Source organism: Amblyomma americanum, chromosome 2 (assembly GCF_052857255.1).
Source record: "Amblyomma americanum isolate KBUSLIRL-KWMA chromosome 2, ASM5285725v1, whole genome shotgun sequence".
Lineage (NCBI taxonomy): Eukaryota > Metazoa > Arthropoda > Arachnida > Ixodida > Ixodidae > Amblyomma > Amblyomma americanum.
The window spans coordinates 9661253-9688149 of NC_135498.1; the positions used below are offsets into that span (position 1 = coordinate 9661253).

The 26897-nt window shown below is 48.5% G+C and overlaps 1 protein-coding gene across 50 annotated transcripts in view; it reads right to left on the reverse strand.

Annotated features, from left to right (window-relative positions):
* LOC144120523 (basement membrane-specific heparan sulfate proteoglycan core protein-like) overlaps positions 1-26897 on the reverse strand; it is a 329407-nt gene that overhangs the window by 141109 nt on the left and 161401 nt on the right. For 34 of the 50 annotated variants that reach the window (XM_077653028.1, XM_077653023.1, XM_077653015.1 and 31 more), the window contains exons 3-11: positions 8042-8407; positions 4303-4458; positions 3710-3859; positions 2696-2842; positions 2423-2563; positions 2156-2296; positions 1878-2018; positions 1600-1740; positions 1322-1462 (exon numbers count right to left, since the gene is read on the reverse strand). In XM_077653028.1, coding sequence (XP_077509154.1) covers positions 1322-1462; positions 1600-1740; positions 1878-2018; positions 2156-2296; positions 2423-2563; positions 2696-2842; positions 3710-3859; positions 4303-4458; positions 8042-8407 — 1524 coding nt within the window. Of the gene's footprint in view, positions 1-1321; positions 1463-1599; positions 1741-1877; positions 2019-2155; positions 2297-2422; positions 2564-2695; positions 2843-3709; positions 3860-4302; positions 4459-8041; positions 8408-25296; positions 25475-26897 lie in introns of those variants that run through there. The other 16 variants (XM_077653043.1, XM_077653042.1, XM_077653040.1 and 13 more) reach the window with 8 other exon arrangements.

Below are 26897 nucleotides of genomic sequence, written 5' to 3' on the forward strand. Positions count from 1 at the left end.
CAGGAATGCATGAAGCGGTAGACTGGTATTCTCTGATTTATGGAATCTGAATCATCATGCATGATGGGAAAGCTATACTTGAGGAATGGGGACAACAAACAGCCAGGAATATCGCTAATGAATGTAATATGTGCCAATAAGCAAATTTGTGCTGAAAATTAGAGGCCAAGCAGTCTTCAGAAGCTTGCAAGAAAGACTGAAAAGGTCCTTGCACTTGTAAGTAGAGAAAAACTGAGCAGCTTTACCACGAATCTTGAAGCAGTGACATCAGAGGACAATAAAAGAAGAATTCTGTAGTCTAATCAGCCACAGCAAAAGCATACAATTATGCATAAAAACAAAGCGCTCAGCTCACCAGTGCAACACCATCTCTGAAGGTTATAGTCCCAAAATTTGTGCAGTTGACAGAAGTGGGAAGATGCAGTCATGCACTTGTGGACATAAGCGATGTAGAAAAAATCCTGACAGCCAGATGCAATCATGCACTTGTGGATATGAGCAATGTGGAAAAGATCACGACAGCAAATCAAAACATTTAAACGCAAGATGTAAAAAATAAACACCAGTGATGAAATATTCAGTCAAGGCCTCCAGAAAATTAAATTGCAAATCATGTGGAACAGTGCGAAGAACTTGATTCTATGTGGACAGTGTTAGATCATTTATGATCTATCCATCAGGCATTAAGCCCTCTACTAAAATGATACCAGAACATGAACAGCCTGTAGCTAACACCCTATATTTAGAGGTATTTATGTTCCACGAAGTTTTGCACACAGTCATAGCAAATTTTTATGAAATGATTTTTCTCCTTAAAATTCGTTGCCTACACTTAAATACCTAGATATTCCTGAAAGCAGTACTTTCCTACCAATGCATGTAAACTGGGTTCTGTGGTTTTGACAGTCTTGTATCCAGACTTTTCTAATAATGATGCATGACAGGGCATCTCAGCCCTCACAAAGATGAGTGTTTGGACAACAGCAGAGCCACAGTACATGCCAAAAGTGCACTGAGAACCGTTAAGCAACCCATAAGAACTAGCATCACCTTCTTTTGCGGTGCATTCATGCTCATCGAATCCATCAGCACAGTCTGAATGACCACCGCACCTCCCAGACAAGTCAACACATCGATGGCCATCGTAAACTGATTTGGTCCACACTGATCTTCATGATGAGTGGGCACCGTATAAAATATTGTCCGCAAGTAAAAGCTGCCCAAAGAAACTGACGGGATAACTTTGCTCTTGTAGCACACAGAAAGCAAAGCCAATTGCAATTTGGTTCCAAACAATAATGGAGGTTTCATGAACTGTTACCTTCTCTCGATGGGCAGTCATGTTCATCAGAGCCATCGGCACAATCAGGGTGCCCATCGCACTTCCCAGACAAGTCAACACACCGACGACCATCACAAACAAACTGACCAGGTCCACAGTGACTTCCTTCATGAGTTGGAACTGCACAAAATTTGCGTCCGAGACAAACAGGGTTCAGGATTTTCCTACTTGGAAGTGAGCAAATGATGCTTGGTCAATACGACACCTTGATGTGCCCATTTACAGCTGGATAATGGTAGCTACTTAAGAGTAGTTACCTTCTTTTGATGGGCAGTCATGTTCATCAGAGCCATCGGCACAATCAGGGTGCCCATCGCACTTCCCAGACAAGTCAACACATCGACGACCATCACAAACAAACTGATCAGGTCCACAGTGACCTCCTTCATGAGTTGGAACTGCACAGAATTTTGGTCTGATATAAGAGAGGTTTAGGATTTTCCCGCTTGGAAGAAAGTAAATCATGCTTGGTCAATAAGATAGCCTGATGTGCCCATTTAGAGCTGGATAATGGCAGCTATTTATGTGTAGTTACCTTCTTTTGATGGGCAGTCATGTTCATCAGAGCCATCAGCACAATCAGGGTGCCCATTGCACTTCCCGGACAAGTCAACACACCGACGACCATCACAAACAAACTGGCCAGGCCCACAGTGACCTCCTTCATGAGTTGGAACTGCGCAAAATTTGCGTCCAAGATCAACAGGGTTCTGAATTTTACTACTTCGAAGTGAGCAAATGATGCTTGGTCAATACGACACCTTGATGTGCCCATTTACAGCTGGATAATGGTAGCAATTTATGTGTAGTTACCTTCTTTTGATGGGCAGTCATGTTCATCAGAGCCATCAGCACAATCAGGGTGCCCATCGCACTTCCCAGACGAGTCAACACATCGACGACCATCGCAAACAAACTGATTGGGTCCACAATGAACTCCTTCATGAGTGGGAACTGCACAGAATTTTGTGCAGATGTTAAAGTTGTCACTTCAGAAGCTAGCAAATCATGCTTGGCCAATAAGACAGCTTGATGTGCCCCTTTAGAGCTGGACAATTGCAGCTATTTATGTGTAGATACCTTCTTCTGATGGGCAGTCATGTTCATCAGAGCCATCAGCACAATCAGGGTGCCCATCGCACTTTCCAGACAAGTCAACACACCGACGACCATCGCAAACAAACTGATTAGGTCCACAGTGAGCTCCTTCATGAGTTGGAACTGCATAAAATTGTGCCGATAAAGAAGTTTTGTCACTTCAAGAGCAAGCAAATCGTGTTTGGCCAATACGACAGAAGCAGCACATCCCAATTTGGCACAGAATAAAAATGACAGCTCTGCATGTGTAGTTACCTTCTTTTGATGGGCAGTCGTGTTCATCAGTGCCATCAGCACAATCACGGCGCCCATCACACTTGCCTGTTGAGTCCACGCATCGACGTCCATCACAAACAAACTGCCCAGGGCCACACTGGAACCCATCAGTGTGGTGAGGGGGTACTGTAGAAAGTCGTCTCTAGTTAGAGCCAGTCTCTTGCACAAATCAGCAATGCGAAGCCTAAGCAAGCTGCTAAAGATTATCCCAGTAGTTTATTTCGATTTCAAACCAAATCTAGATACGAGACAGAAAAAATAAGAAATATGCATGGAGCTCAAAAGCTTAGCATGCAAATTCAAGAACCATCTGCATTCCACAAAGGGCAATGCCTCTGAGTAGTAAGGGGAGCCAAACGAAGCAGGAGTGAAAGTGGGGTCAGCCCTTTAAAGAAAGCAGTACAGATGCTGTTCTATTGCCACCACCAGATTTGTGGATTTCCATAACAGTGCAGACAAGCCAAAGCAAACCATGTTCATTTGGAATTTCGCCAAGCAGCAACCAACCATGGTAGGGCAGGAAGATGAAGAAAGAATGAGGGGAGACCAGAATAATCCAAGGGCCATCACAAAAGCAGAAAAGCCTTAGGTTTAGGAGCCACACCAGAGAGCCACCTAGAGAAACCAACTAGAGCATTAGCAGGCAAGCAGAAAAAGTGTGCTGATAAGATCTAGGGCCAAAGACTGTCAAGTCAAACATGAAGAAAGCATGCCATCACAAGAGGGCCAATATTTGTCACAGAATAAGCTTGCCTTTAAGGAGGTTAGCAGATGCCATTATATAGAAATACATCAATACTGACAGTGAAAAGCACAAGTGGAGAGGAGCGGCGACTAACCAGAGCAATAGTGCACACACGTGAGTGATAGACATCAAATTTTACTTGTTAGGTGGCGCAATGTGATGCCAAAGGCAGTGCCATGCTGACAAATTTCAACCACAAGCCATGGTACGTATCTTGAGTGCAAACTGAAGAGTATACTCCTTTTCACCTTCTCTAGATGGGCAGTCTCTTTCATCTGTTTCATCAGCACAGTCCCGACGACCATCACACTTCTGCGACTTCTCAAGACATCGTTGGCCATCACAAACAAACTGATCAGGTGTACACTGGAACCCATGGTGATGGTGTGGGGGACGGCCTGTGCGATTCATTTTAAATGGAGGGAAGAAAATTTTCACTATAATGGTATTAACTGGGTGTGCTTTCAAAACAAATGCACATTTTAATGCATTAAAGTCATCAATGTCCTCAAGCCAATGGGAAGTATTACAACCAAAGGGGAAGTTTTATGCAATAAAACGAGGTACTATGGCTTGATACTTCCTAAAAAGCATCACAACACCTGTTTAAAGTTTTTCAAGGTTAACACCATGCAGTTTTTAGAGCTGTGTCGAGGAGAGCCTCATAGTAACCATATTGACAAAAATATAGCAGTTATTAAACATAATTCAGATGTAAAGTAAATGTATCAGCTAGCAACCAATCTGCATACTTCAAATCAGGTTGCAAGTACCTTGAAGGCAACACATTTGCTGAACAGTTACTTTAAACACAATAGCTCAACAGAAAAAAAATCATTACCCTCGGGGCCTGTCACAACACAGTTTTCTTCATCAGTGCCATCATTGCAGTCACGACGCCCGTCACACCGGCGCGATGACTCGACACACCGTCTGTTGTCATCACAGGCAAACTGGCTGTCCCCGCAACGAATACCACCAGGATGAGGAGTTTGCACTGAAGATGGAAGTGGTGGCATCCATTAAATATTGTTAGTAAATTCTTCTACTTTAGAAGCAAAAAAGGGAATTGCTAATTAGATCATTTTTAGTACCTGTAATATACTGGAAACAATAGGTGTCTATGAGCAAAGCACCGTGCCTGCCCTTTCCTCCTTGCCTCTGATATGCCAAGAAATTGCTGTAAACTAAGCAATGTAGGCAGAGAACATGAGCATGTGCTGCTCAGTATCTTTTACCCATTATATTTCACCTTACGGACACCTGTAGTTAGACGAAAGAAAATACTGCAGCGACAAAGCAAAAAATTTGTTAAAAAGAATGTTAAAGGGATGTCAGTTTTGCCTCAGAAATTGGCATCCTCATGCTAAAGTGAAACTTCTTCATATAAGGATGCCCAAGCAGCACTGCTGCCACCACACTTGAGTTTACTGTGCCTTTTAGCTGTTCAATGGAGCATTTCAGATTCTTTCTCATTGTACGTAGTACCTGCACCCACTAGTGCACAATATGGCAAAGGCTATACGTATTTTACGGACAGTGCACATCCCAGCTAGCATTTTTCATGCGAGAAACATCTAGGCACATGTCAAGGAACAAATGAATGCAGTGCCATTTGTCTCTTGGAACCAGTTCTATCGGTTATCCACTGCATACCATACTAATCTATTTTAAGAGTTCAACATCTCTGCATATAGTGGCACTGATAATGTGCATGGCATATGTTACTTTTAACATATACAATATGAGACTCCAAAGCTACATGAGCATTTTAAATGACTAAAGAATAATTGGCTGGACATAGCTGATGACTGATTCAGCCATTCCCCCTTATGGCCTAATACAGTAAGCTGTTCCAAAAAAAGGAAAAAGATGACAAATGCCTTAACCTCTATTACCCATGTAACCCAGCATATACAGGGTGTTTCACGCAACTATAGCTATAGGGTGGTTAATGTAACATGAGCCATCGTATATAAAAATGGCTTACTGGAGCCGGACGAAATCAATGACATTGTTTCCTGTCACGTGGCGCTCCTCAGAGTTAAGTTGCGCTTAATTAGTTAATTATTTTCTATTCACTGTAGTTTTAAGTATGTTTCCTCAAGTTGTTGAGGGGTTAAGAAAAACCGGATTTTATAGCAACATGTGCCTCCTATGCGGTCCTTTTTTCCGGCATTTAAAGAACGCCCGCTAAATATGAAAAAAAAAAGAAACATGACTGCACTCATGTGCTGCCATATTCTAGCGCTCCCAACCGTGCCCAAGTGAGCAGCGCCACTCAGTTCGACGGGTTGGAAAATTGTTTAAAAAATCAATGCTACCATGAAATAGGCAATTTCACTGCGTTCCCTACCATTTTTGTTTTGTCTATGCAATGGCTCAATTGGAGGATTGGAGATGGTCTGAATTGGCTGTCAATTGCCTGGTTCTCGCTTATCGCAAATCACAGCGTGCGCTTCCATGTTCAGGAATAATATGCTGATGCACTTTCAAGACCATGCTGAGAGCGGCGTCGACCGCTCACTGAGAGTCTGTGAGCACGCACGCTTCGTTCACTCAGTACAACCCCCCACCCGGTGCTTGCACACACTTCCAGTGCACTGAGCCTCCCCTCCCTGGTGCAAGCTGAGGTCGCTGCTGCGGCGGTGCGACTGCAGGACTACTGACTGTGTCCCACGGCCAAGGACTTCGGATGTGACGGCGACCACCTCCCCCCTCCCCTCCCCTCCCCTGGTCCCCAGGAGTGATGCCCAAAGGGCCAACATTCGTCGGGACCAGTATCCCCCTCCCTAGAATATTTCATAGCACCAACCACCATCACTCGGCACGCACGCTTGGCAGCGCTACCATATACGGTAATGACGGTAACGCAAGAGCGTGATCACGTGCTTTTTTTAAAATATTTCGCGGGCCTCCTGTAAATGCTGGAGAAAGGACCACATAGAAGATACATTGATACAAAAAAAACTGGTTTGTAAACCCGCTGCAGTGGCTCAGTGGTTACAGCACTCATCTAGTGAGCTGGAGTACCGGGGTTCGAACTCGACTTCGGCGGCCGCGTTTCCATGGAGGCGAAACGCAAAACGTCACTGGTGTTGGAGTGTGCTGAATGCAATGAATGCACTTTGCCCGTACACTGTGCGATGTGTCCGGATCAGTAGGCCAGCGCCCAAACAGGAGCCACTGCAGGGAGATTCATTTTTCATATGCGAGAAAGGTTACTGCGTCCTTTCCTCAAAACCAATTTAATTTTGTTTAGGTCTTAACCCTCAACTTAATTAAACGCACGCACGTGACCCTAAAATGAATAAAATGTGCTTAATGTAAGCTAATTAACCAATTAAGCAGAATTTAAAGATACTCTGAGGAGCGCCACACGACGGGAAATAATATATGTCTGGTTTCATCCAGCTATAATCCAGCTCCGATGAGCCACTTTTTTAATCCTTGGTTCAAGTTACGTGAGGGACACTAACAAACTTGTAAGGAAGCCAGCTGGACTGAAGATGACATGAAGAAAAGAAAAATACGAGTTTATTTAAACTATGAACGTAGACAACCCATACATGCCGAAACATCAGAAATTTGAAAAACTAGATATTTTTCGATATAAAGTGTTAATTTTGCTTCACAGTTCAGGATCCTCCTTTGTAGAAATATTTCTCAACACAGACTTTCGAGCCGTCTTGCATTGTAGGATACTAGGCAAATATTCTACCTGTTACGTGTGGTAAAGCTTCAGATTTGACAGACTTTAAAATTAGATTTTTCCCGTACAGCGTTTGCTTATGACAATGTGCAAAAATTATTTATCATGCAGAATTACATTAGATTGCAGAACATTTATTTCGTCAGAAGGCAAAATGCAGATAGTCCATGCTAGGTGGCTATCACTCCACAGCTGACAGCGATCTGAGAATCCCATATTCAATGGCCCGGGTTTGAACGCCCAGGTCTGAGATGACCAATACGGCCTCCCATTGCTCGAGAGTAGGAACTTTTATTAAAGATTCCGATGGCGGTTCCTTTTTACAGTTCCACAATATGCTATTGTAAGTGGCTATTTCGCCACATAGTTTACATTCCGAGTCATAATCACCGGGATAGAATTTTTGGTATTAAGTAAGGAGTTGTTAATGATCGCGTCTGGGGTCACCTTCAGGCGGTTTTCTGCTCCTTATCTAAGGTTTTGTCTGGAGGAGGGAATGTAGCTGATGAGGTCAAGTTTCAAAGATGGCGACCAGAGAAGAATGGCGGATCTTTCTAGACACACACAACACAACTTTTGCGCAGAAAAGTTTGATCCCTCTTGAACCTGTGCTAGCAAGTGCAAGCTTTTACACAATAAACTTTTAGGGTCAATGAGCAAAAGAGGCGGCGTCCTAAATGGACGCTTCAGCGTAGTTAGGCCAAATGCCAATTAGGTGCACTAGGTGCTGCCACGGGTGGACCTTGTGAAACCCAGGTTGCCCTTCTGGAGCAACCCGCGTTGCCAAACAACTGTGGTGAAATCCGAGCGGGAGGCATTCGTGCTAGCACACTACAACTGCAATATAGCTGCAGAGCAGAATGCTCACCGCCCAGCTGTGCTAAGGTCGACTTCTCGCCGGAGATGCTGAACCTGCCGACGGTCCCGCTGTCCAGAACAGACCGGATAGCGCGCTGCAAGGCCTGCGGCTCCGCCTGAAGCGCCTTGACGTCGCAGGTGACGGTCAGCGCACCCGGCTCGGGTGCCGGCCCGAAACGAAGAACCTCCACGGATGGGATGTGGTGCGGGGGCCGCAGTCTCAGATGGGGCGCCAGGGCACGGGACAGAGCGCTCTTGAACTCTGCACTGAGGTACTTGAAGGCGTTGCTGCTCGCTTGCGCCAGGTTCGCGTCGAACACATGGTTCTCAATGAACACGGAGATCCGGAACTGGGGTGCTGATCCGACGGCAACAGCTGCAGCGGGGTCGGAGAAACAATCGTGAAACCAAAGAAAACAGCTGAAACAATTTTGGCGCGTAAGTGCGATAAGATCGAGCACCGCCCTCTCTAAGACCGGCATTCCGACAGAGAAACTGAACTTGGCCGGACTTTTCGCCACGTTCACAGCAGCCGCGAAAAGGAAAAAAAAAATTTTAATTTTAATTGTTTTTTGGGGGGAAAGGGAATGGCACAGTATCTGTCTCACATATCGGCCGACACCTGAACCGCGCCGTAAGGGAAGGCATAAAGGATCGAGGGAGCGAAAGAAGGAAGAAAGAGGTGCCCTAGTGGAGGGCTCCGGAAAAATTTCGACCACCTGGGGATTTTTAACGTGCACTGACATCGCACAGCGCAAAAGCACCCAATTCGATGTTCCAGCTTTGTTTCTGGGATGAGAGATTTGACTTGAATATTTCCCTCCATGACTGAAATAAAGCCGTTTACTCGGGACACGGTGAAGCCAGAAAAATACACTGAAATTACCTCCAAAAAAAGGAAGCGAAAAGAGCTTAGAAAAACAAAACGCTGTTTCCTGTCGCGGTGGCTCAGTGGCTAGGGCGTTGGACTACTGATCCGGAGTACCCGGGTTCGAACCCGACCGCGGCGGCCACGTTTCGATGGAGGCGAAAAGCAAAGGCGCCCGTGTGCTGTGCGATGTTAGTGCACGTTAAATATCCACAGGTGGTCGAAATTATTCGGGAAACCCCCACTACGGCACCTCTTTCTTCCTTTCTTCTTTCACTCCCTCCTTTATCCCTTCCCTTACGGCGCGGTTCAGGTGTCCAAGATGCGAGGCATACTGCGCCATTTCCTTTCCCCAAAAACCAATTTTCAGCATGACCCATCACAATCGCCTGCTCTGCAGCCGTTTCAACAGATAGCGAACCTTCTCTGCTCATTCCTAAGACACTGTGTGACGTGCCGAGTAAGGTGCTCAGCGCCAGCCAGGCATCGCTGCAGTCACAGGCGTGCAAACGATATACGGAATAGTTTGCCCTAAAACCAAATGTTACGGGCTTCTAGACCTTGCGCTTTGTACTACATGCAACCGATGAAGGGAACGCGGGACAGGGGAGCAGGTAGTTACCGCAGATCCGGACTATGAGAGTGAAATAACAGAAAGCAATAGGATGGAGTGCATTTTGGCAAGTATACTCCCGGTTGACGAGAAGAAGTTTACTAATATATCCCTCAATAGCAACGTATAGAGCTTATTCGTGTGATACCACTGCGCGGCGCGCCTCTGCAGGCAACCATATGGCGCGAAACAAGGTGGTGGTCGCATCGCGTCGCGGAGGCTATCGCGGCCACACGGCCAGGTTGTTTTGGGCCCTCAGCTGGACGTTTAGTTTCGAACCAGCATATATAGGGTTTCCAAATAAAAGCCTCCTGCCGCACGCCTGAGTGTGAAAAGGGTCTCGGTAGCATAACGTCCTGGTCTCTAGAATAACGTCATAAAATTTACGTTAGCGTTATAGGTTACACCTAAGACAAATTAAAAATAATTACAATGACGTAAACGTTGTCAATATGCCAAAAATTAAATTTATGTATTGCATCGTAAATGTTAGATTGGCGTTCCAAATAAAACTTGCTTAAATATATTCTTTTAAATGTCAATGTTTGCATCGACATTAAAACACCGAATATATTGCAAGCACTGGGTCCCAGAACTTTTCCCACTATTCTTACGGGAAATATGTTTGTCAACTAGCCTCTTTGTTAGAAAGAATCCCGACACTCACTTATGGGACGTCCCTCAGCTTGACTCCATGGTAGTGAGCATCCTCAGGTAGCACAGAAATGATGAAGTTAGCCCACACGAGCATGCAGGCCCGCCAGTGTGACGATACACAATTTAATCAACGCTTCGCCTTGCAAAGCGTACAAGGTATGAGGGCGAGACTGCAGCTCCACAATATAGCACAAACTCACGTACAGTACCTCCGAAAGGATGCAATGTAGTCAAGCTTATATGCTCCTTATATTCATTATTGAGAAGTGTCCCATGAGTGATAGTGGCGAACATGTAATAAGCAATTTTGTAACAAAACAATGCGGCTGTGTATGCAATCTACAGCTATGGTGGGGACCATTAATGTAAGATAGTTGCAAAGTACTGTGATTGAAAGGCATTTTCACTGTAAGAACAGTGGGGAAAGTTCTGAGACCCAGTGCTTGAAATGCAAAGTATGTTTGTTCTGCAGTGGAGCGTTAAGCAAATGTTGGATACAATTAACATATATAACATGTAATAATTTTTTAACAGAAACTTAGAAGTTAGCATTAGAATAATGTTCACTTTCAATTTTAAATTAATGTACAAGATGTAAAAACACTATGTTAATATTTAACGTTAATGGAACCTTTTCATAGCATCAGTCTGACGTTCGGTGCTATCTGGGTATCTACTGTGGAACTCAAGCGTCGCCCTCGCTGTTGGCCATTGCAAAACGTTGTGCACCTTCCCATACGGCGGGCCTTCAAGCTCGTCAACAACGTATGAACCATAATGTTGATGCTCGCGCAGGGTTGCCTTACTATTTTTTGAGAATGTTGCATATATCATGCTTAACGAGTGTTGGGGAAAGGTTATTCCAACATCTATCTGTACTTACCATTACGAAAAACGTTAGAAAATAACGCATTAAGAACACTGAATTACTGAAAAAGTAATTGTGACGTTTCGGTGTTACCCGGGGTGTTTCGCAAACACTTTCAAAAACTACTGAAATTATGAAGTTCGCAAAAGAGACAATGTATTTTAAGGGCCAAACTAAGCCGCGGCGGAAGTCAGTTACTACGAAAATTCATTTAATCGCATACCTACTGAACTGAAGTTTACTAACAATTTCTAATTAAGTCTAGTAGTTGGTGCCAGTGGGAATTTGATATGGCGTCGTCTTGTTCATGGCTTCAGCTTTTGAAACGAAAAAAAAATTCTCCAAAGCTCTGCTGCGCGAGGAATTCCGGCGCTTATTTCAGCATAAAACCGAAACTGAGCGCAGACGGCGCACAGGTAGTTCGGTGTGAATGCAACGTCAGCTGATGACTTGTGGCTTTGCTTACGGCGCCCAATTCGAACCGCCTTCGCTATCGCACCACATCACACGAATTATTTTGCTTCGCCGCTTCGCGAAAGCAAGAGGACCGTCATCGCGAACTGCAAACTCGTTACCTTTGACAGCGACGGAGCATGGCACAATGGTGCAGGCAGTTCAAATTTGGCGCCGCAGTCAGCAACAAGTCATCGGCGGACGTTGCGTTTGCGCTGAACTTCCTGCGCTTCTCACGTGCCGTTTCGGTTTTGTGCGGGAGTAAGCAGCGGACTTCCTCGCGCTGCAGAGCTTTAGAAAACTGCTTTTTCTTAGTTTGAAAGACTGATATGGCATCATCTTGTCAATGCACGCTTCGATCTCCCCTTTGGTATTAACCATCAGACCGATAATTAAACAACGAATTTAGATATAATTAGGGCGACATTCTAAGCAACTGATGTCCGCCGCGGCTATAGCATGTTCGTAAAAATATTTTAGTTCCATTTCAAATTTCTTTTGAATTTTGGAAAGTTCACTTGTATCTTACTCGCATATGGGAAAGAAACACGGAGGCTAACGAAAAGTGCTGAACTTGAGCGAGCTACGATATGGAAAGCGAGTGTAACGTTACATAAACAAGAATAGAGCAGAGTGGGTCGGGGAACAAACGCGAGGTAATGGCATAATATAGTCGGACGCACCTCAAGGTCCCCGTCCAGCCAATGGCGTCGACCGATTCTCTCACCTCCCCCCCCCCCTCCCCCTCCCATTGACCAATACGCTTAGGCCGGCTAGCGTGAAATCGCAGGGCTGGCAGATGAAAGGGGAATAACCACGGCTTAACCGGATAAACCGTGGCGTCATGAAAATCGGTCGACGCCATTGGCTGGAGGTCCTCCATTGAGAGGCATCTGCCGCTTCATTCTTGAGCTGTATCCCACTATAGTCGAAATTAAGAAATGGGGATGAGCAGGCAATGCAATGCTAAGGCAAGATAACCGGCGGTTGTTATGGGTAACGGCCGGCATTACAAGTGACTGACCGGATTCAAAAAGGAGGCAAGCGCAGCAGAGGTCGGCAGAAAGTCAGGTGGGCTTACACATGTTTCCTATTTGAAGATAAATGTCAAAGCTATGCAAGATGGCTTGCGAGCGCGTGAGTAGAAGCCGACAGGAGTCTTCCAGCCAGTCTCGAAACCTGGCTACGAGGGTTGAATTTAAGCTTAGAACTCCCTTTAGCCGACTAGAGAAATGTGCGACCTGAACGAGCAGTGGCAGTTCCAAAATGTGTATGGATGGAATACGGGGCATCGGATGCCGCGACCAGTGACATAGGTATATGGATCTGCTGCGCCCTTGCACGACAGGAAACAATAACGGCAGGGGAGGGGAAGGGGGCGGGAGCTCCATTGTGCTGCCGAACCGGTGGAGAGCGAAAGAGAAGAAACCAGAGTGCGGCGCACGTCGGCCCGTCTCATACATAATGCATTTCAATCCCGAAAAGCCCTCGGGTCAAGCCAGCCAGATGCACTGAAAGGGCCGTCAAGAAAGACCGCGCACGCAAAGCCCTTCTCTTCGAAAGGAATTTCACGCGTGTTCAGCCCAGTACAGTTCTAAGAGGTGGACGCGAATTCAAAGAGCGCGCGCGCGCACACACACACACACGGAGTTTATTTATGCAGACGCTTTGTGCAGACTGTACTGTTGTACAGCAAACTGAAGAGACACGAAACCCGATGCCCCGCCCTGCAATATAAACGTTACGAAGCCGAATCAAACTCCCCGCCAAAGAGGCGCAGGCTCAAAAGGTGCACTTGCAAGTATGCCGGTTCACCGCTCAACGAAGGCTGCACTGCGCACAGCACTTCAGGAGTGCACTGCATTTCCGAATTTTAACCTAAAAACATATGCTTCGTCGCCGTTCTGAATAAAGCCCCGCATCTGTCTTATACCTTAATGCGTTGGGGACGACGCTGACAGAAAATGATCTTGTGCGTACGGAACGCGTCATGGGCTGAAGCTCGTTGGAATTTCTTTCGAAAGCATTATTAGTCCCACTATAAGAAAAGCCGGCAGCGCGTGTGCATACTCGCAGATGGTACAGAAAATCCCAGTGATGGCAAGGGGAAAAAAGGGTGACGCCACCAAGCGGCCGTACGACGCACACAGCTAGCCCAACAGCGCCATTTCAATCACGTACAGGGTTGGTGCAAAGTTCCCAGGCCGCGAGGTCTGCTTTCCTTCGGTAAATCCTGACACTCCAGACGTTGATAAAGCTATCAAGTTTGCAATAGGTTAGAAACATGCTTCTTTTACCCTCTACAGATATTTTGAGTTTCGCGGATGTAACTGTACAGCTTAAAAGCGGACACTGAGGCTTGGGAACTTCTGACCTACCCTGTGCATGTCGTTCGTCTATACCCCCTACTGACCGAACTCAATGTGGCGCCAGTTTTCCCGACTACAATCGAAACAAAATCATGAGGCAACCATTCGTAGTACAGCGTTTCGGGTGGTGTCAAACAATGTGTCGTTGCATTAAACTTGCATGTGCTAGGCAAGTTGGAGGCTAGCTAGCAACAAGGATTCGAACGGACGACATTTGCACCTTCACTTATATGGCTTCCCAGACTACCTCATGGAGGAAGCAAAGCTCAGGAGAGGCACGACGGTGCAGCCAATGGGAACGCTGGGCGCAGCGGCGTCGTCTGCTGCATTGTCTGCTGCGCATGCGCAAGCACGCTGGGACAGCAGCCAAGTAGGGGGCGGGGGGGGTTAAAAAATGTGACAACCGCCTCTCCTGTAGTAGCCGTTTACTAGGCGCTGTACTGTCGTCTTCAGTCCTGTACGCATGTACAATTTCGATACCAAAGAACTTAAAACGCGCAGCGAAGCAAAATATTACGATCCCACACATTCTGGCTCGTTTACTTTTTAGCTGCCGAAGTGGAAACACCAGAAAAGAAGGCTGTCAACGCCAGTGCTTGAGACAGAAGTTTGCTATTCGCATTTAGTTGCATGCTTGTGTTGAAGCACAGCAGTGCCCTTGATTGCACGCAATGAATGTTCTAATTGATTTTCTGTTGTATTTGCAAGAATATTATATTAAGCATTACTTTTTATAAAACAGCTTGAAAACTGCACTACAGAATATTTTCTGAACAAAACTGGGTAAAATCCAGTTTCACATTGAAAAGAGTCAAATCCAACGTTTACATGCTGATATTGACTAAATTATTTGCACAATTCACTCCATCGTGGTGTTAAGTTGGTCGAACTAACATGTAGAGCATATAACAGCTTGGATAGCGTTACGGTTTGTGCGGATAACATACTTTCGCGTTTTGCTCGGTTTACGTTTAGGTGGATTTGGATTGGACTAAAAAAAAAAAAAGTTCATATACGCGTGGAACAAAGGCCAGTAGCAGCCTGGCCCGTGTATCATGGCGAAGGGCTAAGGGCGCTATCAAGGATGTCATCTTAATTCCCCTAACGAACGTTGCCGAACAGGCCGCGTTTGTGGTAGGTTAACTGTTTAATACAGGAAGAACGGGACGTAAACGACGTTGGACCCGCCGCGGTGGCTCAGGGCGCTCGGCTACTGATCCGGAGTTGCCGGGTTCGAACCCGTCCGCGGTTGCCGCGTTTGGATGAAGGCGAAACGCTACATCGCCCGTGTGCTGTGCGATGCCAGTGAACGTTAAAGATCCCCAGGTGGCCGAAATTATTCCGGAGCCCTCCACTACGGCACCTCTTTCTTCCCGTCTTCTTTCACTCCCTCCTTTATTGCTTCCCTTACGGCGCGGTTCAGGTGTCGGCCGATATGCGAGACATACTATGCCATTTCCTTTCACCAAAAACCAATTTTCAAGAATACGACACGCGCGCGTTACGTTTCCAATGTCCAGTTTTTGTCGCGTCCTTCCTGTAAAAACTAAGTACCAGCCATCCCACGTTGCCACTCTTCTGGAATTTGCCTTTTCAAGTTGAGTGTTCACGTGAAAGTTCAGCACGACTCGCCGGTACTGGGCCAAACGATGCTCACTGTTGATCACCACTGCCACGTCTCCGCGGCAGAAACCGCGCGTGCGCGGTTCCCCGAACTAGGGCACCCCACACCGCGTCTGCGCGCCCTATAGCTGCGGACGACAACTAGACGAAATGGCGCATGGTGGGCGCAGTTAGCGCCTCGCTTCTCACTCGCAAAGGAAGCCATCAACGCTTACGCATCAACAAACAAAGTAAACGGGGCAAATAGTCGTCAAAACGACGCGCGCGACACGATGCCAGAGCTCACTGCACGGCAAGAAATAATGGGAGGCGCATCAATAAAGCCCTGCTCGGGCCGCCCCGCACAAGACGAGACTGATGAATACGGAGAAGACGACAATGACCTGAAATCCGGGAGAGCCGTATACGGTGTCACATTGTAATACGGAGGGACGAAAAGAACGAGGAAAGCCTACACCGGCTCTCACTCTACACAGCGTCAACAGGGCGCCGGGGAAATACGACACTGATGCCGATGGCTGGCTCGCGCTGTTATTAATGAAGCAAACGACTCGTTCTCCAAACTGACGAGACGGGCACGCACCCACACACAGCCGCAGGATGTTCGCATTAGGCAGATGAACGCTCGTTGAGAGTCGATGCCAAGGAATGGCGCGGGACATTCGTAGACACCGTACATCTATAGGCCCACTGCAGGAGCTTCCCTCGGTCCTGCTCGGTGCCAGCTGTGGTCATCCCTTCTCCACCGATTTCTCAATCTCTTCTGCCTGCCCGACTCTGCCCGTCCGTTTATACCTTCTCTTCGAACCACTCCGTTATATCTTAACGCGACAGCGTTAAGGAGCTCGTGTCGCAGGAAAGCCGGTGTCGTCGGCGGCGTTGTGAGCGAAAAATGGCGCATCTCGGTGGACACCTGAACCGCGCCGCAAGGGAAGTGATTTTCCTTCCCTTATGGCGCGGTACGGGTGTCCGGCGAGAAATGTGACAGGCGTGATTTCCTTAAAAGCAATTTTCATTTCATTTTCCTTCCCTTACGGCCCGGTTCGGGTGTCCGCTGAGATATGCGAGACAGGCGTCTTTTACTTAAATTGTCCAACGGGTCACGCGTCGCGCCGAACGGACGATGGCGCTCCGTGCTCTCCTTAGCAATGCTGCAACACGCAGTCGCGTCTCACTCATAAAGATGAAGCTTAAGCGTCCTCCAAATTTAAATTCTCGAATAACCGATTACCGGTCCCTGCATTAATTGCATGCCCTGCCTGTGTCAGCTTCCCGTTTTAGATTAGCTCTCGTACGTTCTCCAAATCACTGTGCTCTCTTCCCGTCTCTTAACGCACCCCTCCTTCGCGCATAGCTTGCCGCTTTGTTTAAAAACTAAACAAGCCGTTAGTATAGAACTAACAAGGCACTGCCATCTCATTGCGAGTTGTTTGAAGAGGTGGAACCAATCGCTAATTCGGGAACCTCGAGTCGTGACAGCTGGAGCATAAAAGAAAATATATGGCCCACTAGCCCGGTGGCTTACGCTCGGATTAGGTCGAAGCAATGACTGGCGCGCCCGGTCAGGCGCAGCAGTTTTTTCTACATGCTCATCACCCGCTCCAGACTAGAAAAAGCGTGTACTATATATAGAGTCTAGCTCAACCGAACGTAAGCGTGATTAACGACGTCCTCGTCGGAGCACACGCCCCGAGTTCTTGCGAGAGTGGACGGGGCGTCCGGCTTCGCTGCATGTCAGAGCGTCAGCGCAAACCGAACGCGACTGTCCGTAATTACGCGCCGTGTCTTTGTGGCCAACAATAAAAACACGGAACTGTGACGAGTCTACGCACGGGGGCGAGAGTGAAACCCACCCGCGTGCTTGGGTGCGCAATCGTCGCCAGACTTCGTCTCTGACTCACGGCAGTCTTTTCGCGCTGAATTATTAAGCGCGACCTTCGGGGACCACACGCGAGTAAGCGTGTCTGGAACAGCGAGTCTGCTCAAACGCGCGCGCACATACGCGGGTCTTCTACATGAGTGCGCGCAGCTAAAGAAAGATCTGCGTTATTTTTTACGCCTCCGCGAGTTAAGCAAAACATGTCGTGGCACAAGCGCGAATACGCGTTGCGCGAGGAATGAGCTATATTCGGCGCGCACGTAACTGGTTCCGCGACCATTCTTGCTTGCTTCGTCGTATACGTGGTAGCCGGCACTGTCGGTCGTGAAGGTCGACCTGCTACGGCCAGCGACGGGCATCAAACGAAAGCGAGCAGCTTCCGCATGCCTCACGGAGCCTATACGTTGACAGCGATGGAAACGCAATTTGCGAGACTCTTCCGAGGGCATGACGACGCACGTCGCTACACACATTGAGCGATCGATATGCAGGCACTGGCTTTTTGTGCGGTGGCCTGGAGGAGATGCTGCCTGCGCTCACCAATGATGTTCCAGCCCGACAGTATGAATGAGAGGATCAAAGGAGAACAGCAGTTGTCTACGTTCGCGCTGAGACGTGCTGAACAAGCATCAGCAAGCCGAGTTCCTTGCACTGGTGAAGCATGGCTACGGCGGCGCTAGCACTGAGTAGGTGCAACATCCGACGCGCTGTCAGAGAGGAACGTTGGAGTGAGGCTGGACGCATCTAAAGCTTCGCTTCGCTTCTTGCGGTCGTCAGGCCCGAGAGCTGGTATGCATGTAGTCAGCCAGAGGCAAGTGAGAGCATTGCTTAGCCTCGCCCTCTTTCCAGGCCCACTGTCGGGTTCTATTACACAATATGTGTGCGTCTGGTAGCGAGTAAAACCTCGATCCGTGGCATGCACGGCAGGAAACGTGTCGACCCAGCTGGTTGCACTCATCTCCATCCAAAGCTCCGATGAATAGGTTGGTTGCTTGGTTGGTTTTTGGGGAAAGGAAATGGCGCAGTGTCAGTCTGATATCGTTGGACGCCTGAACCACGCCGTAAGGGAAGGGATAAAGGAGGGAGTGAAAGATGAAAGGGAGAAAGAGGTGCCGTAGTAGAGGGCTCCGGCATAATTGCCTGTACTCCAAGACTATTCGGCGATAGTAAATTACTACAAAGGCTGCAGAAAGCGGTACCCACCACCGCCTAACTCCCTTAGCAAAGAGGACTGTCACGTGGAGGCAGCTACAAACGGGCTCGTACCCGAACCTAAACGTACTCAGCAAAATGTATTTCACACAATACAATGACAAATGCCCCTGGTGCCACGAAACACCCACGCTGTATCACATAACGCGGGCATGCCAGAAGATAGACGTGGTACGCGTTATATCAAACCCGAGTGCGGAGCAATGGGAGGGAGTGCTCTCCAGCGATCGCCGGGTCGACCAAGAAGGTGTGATTCGGCCAGCACAACTGGCAGCAGCATCCAGCGGAGCCCTGGACTGAGGGCAACCGACCGCTCTGCAAGAAGGTGGACGAAGCCATCTGAAGACCGCAGAAGACCAGCGAATCTACAGCTCAATAAAGTTCACTCACTCAGTCGACCACCTGGGGATTTTTAACGTGCTCGGACATCGCACAGCACACGGGCGCCTTAACGTTTCGCCTCCATAAAAACGCAGCCGCCGCGGTCGGGTATTCCGGATCAGTAGCCGAACGCTCTAACAATTGAGCCGCCGCGGCGGGTACGATGAATAACCCATGGACATTTTTCGACCACGTACGGCAGTATGTCTAAACGCCGATCCTATACACATTGATAGCGCGCGGCATGCTTACCGTGTACGAACTCCTGAGTGTTCCCTGAAAAGACCAGCATATATTTATTTATTTAGTTATTTATTTATATAAATAAATAGCGTATACTGGTCTTTTTCAGGGAACACTCAAGAATTCCTAAAAATAGGGAGCTCGAAGGAGAAAACGTTTTCACGAATATCCACTCAGCCGCAGCGAACGTCGGTTACTATCAAAGTCAATATAATTATATGACTAATTAACCGAAACCACTAACGTGTTGTGTTGGGTTTAGTGGCGCATAAGCGTTTAAGACTGTCATGCGCCAAGCTCAGGCGTATGGAAAACTTGGCAGATTTTTATAAAATCAAGAAGAAAAAAACTGTGGTGTAGAGGGCCTAAAAAGGAGTAAGAAGTGAGGAAGCTGTCCTCTAGAGCACTTCCTTTAATAAAAAGGAGTGGGCTAGAGCAGAGCTGACTTTCTTTTTATTCCCATTCAGGCGTATTCGTGTTTACAGTGCATTAGCTTGCGATGACAGGGGAAAGGTATTTTATAAATGGCTAGTAGTAAAGCTTTTAAAGAATGTCAGCGACCATCGTTGGCTGTGCAACAACCAACAACCCGAAGGTTCGCAAAAAAAAAAAAAGACCTCGGCCTTCTCAGGAATGAGAAAGTGGCTGAAGTGTATCATACAATAAAGCGAAGCTGTGGGTTAGAATTTAGTCTCAGGAAAACCTGCTTCCTATAAAAAGCTAAACGCACGAAATGTTAACAACTGCATTATCATCTAAGAGCAGCGTTGGGTGAAAAGGAATGCATCCTTTGAAGATTGAGCAAAGTAATTTTTACTTAGTTTTTTCGAGTTTCGTGCATGATAATAAAATGAAAAAGTTCATGAAAAAGTTCATCTCCACATTTTCCACAAACAGGTTTCTCTTGTTTTGTCAGTAGGAAGTTGTGCGTAAGGTGTGCGTGTGTGTCCAATGAGAAGACGACAGAAATTTACTTCTATAAAAAGTTCCTGGTGCGTTGCAGGTCTTCCTTTCATCAGGACGGGCTTTACAAAATGCAGCTTGTTAACTTCGTTGTCCCATGAAGCCTGCCATATTGCTCTGTTAATGCTGAACAAAACTTCATAGAGTCTTTATGAGGTATGAACACGTTTTAGTTTTTCATCACGGGCACGTGCGGCACATGCATCAGCGCTCTCGTTTCCGCCGATTCCCACGCGACTAAGGGACGCAGCAAAACTGTATGAATTCACTAATATTGTAGTTAACCCAACTTGATGGTTAACGTCACTGGCAAGTTCGAAAGCATGGACAAGACGACCCCATATCAGTATTTTAAGGAATTTTTGGGAGCGTTCGCTGAAACGCTCAGTACGCTGAAACGCTCGGTATATAGCGACAATGACGGCTCGCGTGCGGTGCGGTGCGGTACTGAAGCAGAGAACCGGTGCTTGAGCGGTTGTGCATTTCTCATTTAGTGCGAATGTGCGTGTGAATGTGGCTTTGTACTAGTTGCATATAATTAATCGGCTCTCTTTCCTGTATCCCTCTCATCTATTTCGTGTCCTTACCTTCTGCCCTGTCCCTTTTATTTCCGCCGCTCGAAGCTCGGGTGCTTTAGATAGTAGTTGGCGCAGCCGGCAACTACGTTCCTCCAATTCTGTTATTGTAGCGATAACTACATTACGGTAGCATTTCGAGCCTTCGGCGTGGCGGCGCCGCCACGCTGTCACGTGGTTGGTCACGTGGTGCGGAGCAGCTGCCGGCGGCGCGGCGTTGTTTTATCACATGGTTTGTCACGTTACCGTGTTCCACTGCCAGCTGTAGCTATCGCGTCACTCCAGGTTTAACCAGAGCTAAACCACCGCCAATTTTATTTTTATAGCTCTATGTAAAATGTTTTATTTTAATTTTCATAAAGCATGAAATACAAACAACTTCTATTTCAATAAAGCCACTATACACACACGCACACAAGCTGGCTCACGTGTCGCGCTCATTACAACCTCCCCCCCATCCAGAAGCCAGACACGCCCCGTGGGCGAAGCGGCTTCCATGTCACCGAGTGCCGTTTTAACGGCGCGAGCACTACCTGGGGGAGCTTGCATGCGCCGGCGCGGAAGTTACTGGCCAGCGTCCATTCGACCCAATTACGTCCCACTTGTCGCAACCGATTGCAAACCATGCACGCGAGTCAGGCACGCGAATGGGGGCAGCCACTCGTTTGTCGTCTCGATATCATCGTGCCTGACGCAGGCTCTTTGGGGACAACCTTTACGCGGGTATTGATTATACACGCCCCTTCGCAATAGGAAGCTTGCAGTGGCACGCACTTTCTTCTTCCGTCGCTTACGCGGAAACTACTGCCCGAGATTATCTAAGGGCCCTTGGCTTGACCCAGAATGTGAACCGGGCCTTCGGGGCGTACTCGAGATCGCTAGGAGCCCTTCCATATTCAGCGCAGCTGGTTAAATATGAACCCGCAGCGCACAAGCTGTGCTCATGTCAAAGCGGGTGCAGTGCACTTACACGTGACGAGGCCGAGCTCATTGCTGCGCTTGCTTCACGAAACACTGCGCGGTGCGTCCGTCGGTGCCCACGCTACATTCGAGCGAAATGAAAATACGGGTTTCCTTTCACTGTCCCCGCTGCTCGTTTGGGTCAGCGCATCGCCGCACATTACGCTGTTATAAAATGGAAGCAGCGGTTCATAGCAACTACGGATCTTCGTAGCAACATCGTGCTCTGATCGCGCAAGGCGACGAAAGAGTAAGTGATATTGACAAAGCGCGACATTCTACGTGAAGCGGCGATTTGATAAGCACTCAACCCCGGCTCGTTACGGCAGCGAGACGTGACGATTTTGCTGAGAGAAGAGTTTTGAAGCGGTAACCGCGACGAGATGTTCGAAATAAGAGCACCGGGGCCAACAACGCGCTTTCGCAATGAACAACTCAGCCGGTAAGTGCAGGGTTCTATAGCATTGTTCGTTCCATCCATAGAGAGAATGGGACAAAACATTCGATTCCAATAAAATAAAAATACTCCCTCTAAAATAACAGATTCTCATAGTCAAAGCACTCGCCTAAGAAGATTTTGAAAGCGGCGCAAGAGTTATGAGAAACTCATCAAGCAGCACATTTTATGAGCATCTCACTTCCGTACGCACCACAATATGCAGAGGAAAGACTGGTACCGAACACTCGCGTTGCAGCCGGTTTAGATTACTTAAAATTCAGTTTATGCCGGCTTAAAAAAAGTCTGGAAAGTTTCCTTTGCCGCAGATACATAAGTGATGCGTAAAAGCCAGCTTTAAGTACAGTTTTGTTTGTGTTTCGTTTTTTTACACTTTGCTTGCTTCAGTCAGTGTGCTTCACCAGATCCAGCGGAATCTGGGCGCACACGCTTGCACTTGAGTTCCCTTAGCTTTGAACTGGAGCATACAACCTGATGCAGACTTCCCTTTCAGTCTGTTCACTTTCACTCTTCCCGCCCATTAGCGCGGGACGCACACTACGACCCCACACATCAGAAATGCAACTGCACCCTGGTAATAAGACACCCCGTATGTTCACTCGAAATCTGCTGCAGCGCAAACGCTGTTGCTTAAATTGCGTCCTTTCCGAAATGTATTAATCGGAAATGCTCCCCCTCGCAAATGGGAGACTTGCGCTCCCGTTTCCCGCACTAGAAAAAAAGAACGGGACTGAAAAATGTGCGTGCACCGTCACCGCGTCGAAGCCCGCACGAAGCGCCGACTTGGAGCGAACAAGCAGAAACGGGCGACGTTGTTTTTAGGCGTCAGCGTAAAGGCCCCGCAACACAGGCCTTGCACTGGGAATGAGAAACGCGATTTGGTACTTCGTTTTGTATCTTGGGGGCTCCCTTTTCAAGGGTCCGTCGTTTAGAGCGCGTTCTGGCGAAGAAAAATGAACGTTTCCGAAGGCATGAGCCGGGCGCTGGGAAAGACGCGCCGACGGGCGGGGCTTTTATACGAGTTAGGGGGTCTGCATCAAAACGAATTACCTCCTCTTTCTCGCGCGCAAACCATGAATTCTATTCATTCTTTGGCTATACGGGACATGCACTCGCATTGGCTTTGATTGAATTTAGAGATCCGAAACATTTTTCCCGTGACACACGCCGCTCGTAGAAATTAGAAGTCAAAGGTCATCGGGGGATACGTATCGGGACGAATTAGCACGATCCTACGAAGATGAAAAGCCGCATCAATGCCTCTCCAATAAGAAAGGGAATAAAGGCTTAGCATTTAATCGATAATTCCGCCATTATTATTAGTTTTGCTGACAGTGAAAATGACTTTTGGATAACCTGCCGCGGTGGCTCAGTGGTTAGGGAATGGAGGTATCCTCAGTGTCCATTTGAATTTCAAATGGACACTGAATCGCGCTCTGAATTCAAAGAAATTCAATTTCTGCCCCAAAGTCTCCCTCCATAACCTTATGATGGCTGAAGCACGCCAAATGACAAGCTAATTGGCAAGAAGAAAGAATTCTGCAAGGGCGTGGCTCAGAGATTGGCGCAACCCTCGCTGATGGCTTCCACGGGTAAAAAGAAAATGCGAACACCATAAGCGACGTGGCAAGCTGCAGACCTCCGGAGTGGAGGTACACCAGCTGTCCTACCTACTGGAAACCCGCGCGCCATACTACGCAAGCTAACCCTGCCAACAGGCCTGATGCAGGTATGGCCGCATAGCTTGCTGCCGCCCAGGCGTCGCTTAACAACTTGCCACCGGGACCGGTCCAAGAAGCCGGATAAATCAATTCCGCTTCCGTGCGCCGCGCCTTCCACCGCATACAAGGGGGTTGAAGCAAAACAAAAGAATGTACGCGTAAACACATGCGGGCAATCCAAGGAGCCAACACGTACACGATTTGCATGCGAGGCTGGACGGGGCGTACTCGAGATGCAAGGCGCCATGGTTAGGTATGTGCGCGCGCGCGCTCTGGGGCGGCGCCGACCTCGACAAAGTCTCTGACCCACGCAACGACTCCGCTCAGCGTTCTTTTTCAAACGCGCGTTCCTGCGCCGAGCTGCACGCTATACGCGTGTAATGTGCGCCCCCCCTCGCCGTGCGATCGCTTATTACGAATTGGAAAAAAGTTCCTTGGCAGCGGACCCTTCGGGTCCGTGCAGCGCTTGCAGCCGCGATATCGGGGACGGCATCTTGCTCAATACATTCGCGAGGGCATAGTGCCGCCAGCCAGTCCAGAGGAGCGCAAATACATACGCTAAAAGAAGATATCTTCCGCAACGTTTAAGCCAATACAGCCCTATATCTTAAGTGGTGTCATATGCGACTGCGAGCTTATTTAATATATGGCAGCGTTTCGAGTACCTAAGAATACGGACAGGTGTGCGGCCCTTCTTTAGCCGCATCGGTGGAATGCGTGTGATCACAGCTCAATGAAATCCGTCGACCGACTGAGCGCTTCTTACACCTGCAGGGCCCGGTTCTCTGATAATGGTGACATGCAGTGCTGTACAAGTTTGTTCTGAGAAGCAGATTAAATTGGTCAGCTGCTACGCAAAACACAGGGCGGAAAACGGCACTCGCGGCTGGAGGAAGGCGTGGCCACCCAGACTGTGCAAATTGAAGTGCATGCGGTGAAAGCCATCGTGATTAGATTAAAAGGGAACGATTACCGTCTCCCCATTACGAGCCGGCTTTGTTCGGTAATGGCAGAAGGGCATCGATCAACGGGGGCGTCAAAAGAGCCTGCGCTTACGTATGGCGGACTCGCAATGTGCTGGGCCGTCAAAGCTGCAGGGCGTGACAGAAAAAAGGCGTACAATTTTACGCGCCACCCTCCTGGCCCCTCTTTCTATTCTTTAAAATACAGCATGACATTCGTTCAGCCTCGTACGGGGCGACATTAATACTTTTTAAGACGAGAGTCCTCCTGTAGGCTGTGCTAACGACGTAGCAACGTGAAGTGAAAAGCGAACAGGCGTGGACCGAAACGGACAAAGAAGTCACAGACGAAAAGTCAAATAATGGCAACACGCAGCAGCCGAATGCGTTAGGTAGAGACCAGCCTAGCCTCGATGCTCCCAGTGAGCGCAGTACGGAAAGAAAGTGCCCACTGTACTCACCGAACAACGCCAGCAGAACAACGAGAGCTGCCGACGCTCGGCGAATCTTGGAAACGCGAGCGAAGAAAGTTCCGGGGAAGCTGGACATCGCCACCATCGCCGCGTGGTCGACGACGCTCACAGCACCCGGCACGGACCGGCACAGCTTCCCGAGTTTCGGCCCGGCGTCATCGAAGCACGGCACTCCGAAGACCGCGCAAATCAAGCGGCACGTGCGCGGGAGCCGACGACTCGTTGGGCGATGCGAGCGGCAAAGGCGCCCAGGACGCCGCGGAGCGAGCGTCGTAAGGATTATAACGGCGACACACAGACGAAGGAGGGGGGCGTATAGTGCACCGCTTGCCCCCTCCCCCTCTGAACCCTCTCCCGCTTCGAGGGCCTTCTCGAGCGCGCGCGGCGGACACGCTCTCCACTGGACGCTGTCCTTCGCCGCCTCAGCTGGGGCTTCGATGTACCCCCTTTTTCTGACATCCCCCCTCCTCCCCCCCGCCCCTTCACCGTCGGCGTCGCGGTGCAGGCCCCACCTAGAGTGAGGCCATATTTAGCGCACCTTTCCTTTGTTCATGATCATAGTTGATAATAGTGGCAGATATCGCGCCTTTAAATTCCTGATAACAAATCATTCTTTATACAGCCGCAGCGGCCGCGTTTCCATGGTTACAGCGCTCGGATACAGAGCCGGATACCAGATTCGAAACAAGTCTGTGGCCCAGCTTCTATAGCAGCAAAACGCTGTAGGCACCCTTAAAATGTGCAACGTCAGTGCACGTTAAAGATCCCCAGGTAGTCTAAACTCCCGAGAACTCCACTACGGTACCCCTTCTTTCTCTACCAACTTCCTTTCCCTCTCGGCGCGGTCGAGGCGTCCACAGAGGAGCGATACAGGTACGGCCGCGGCGGTCGCAGCAATTTTTTCGTTGGAGGCGAAACGTTACAGATCTCCCGGTGGTTAGAATTATACCGGAGCCTTCCACTGGGGCACCTCTCACTCCCTCCTCCATCGCTTCTCTCATGGCGTCCGGGTACCTGGTGAGAAGAGAGACGAATACTGCGCGCTTTCCTTTCCTCAACATTAATTTTCAATGTTTTTACTGCGACAGGGCAGCCCCGATTCAAGCGGCCAGGCATAATTTCAGAAGTGTCAAATATGGCAGGCGCCAGAGCGAGTCGTACCGGCCTTGACAGTGATGATTAGCGCTTGTTTGGCATTCCCGCAGCACGTGCCATCTGCGACGCCGCTCTCGCAATAGCGGCTGAAATTCCCAGAGAGGCTGTTATCCGCATGGAAAATACGCTCAGGACGCGACTGTCCCGAAGTCGGCGCTACTGAAAATGTCCCGGCGCGTGCAGTCTAGAAAGACACTATGGTGCATTCCACAGAGCTTATGCAACGACTGGGCTTCGCTCGAGACTAGCGCGGCCACGCACGCGGCAACGATATCCGCACATTATGCAAGCAGTATCAGAAAAGCGCGCACGACGCATTCGCTGTTCGCTCATAAAAAGCTGGCTGCGACACCGGCTGCACGTTCTTTAAAGTTTTCTTGAGCGGCGACCTGTGGTAATTGAAAACCCACTCCCCTTCTCCGCCAAAAAGAAAT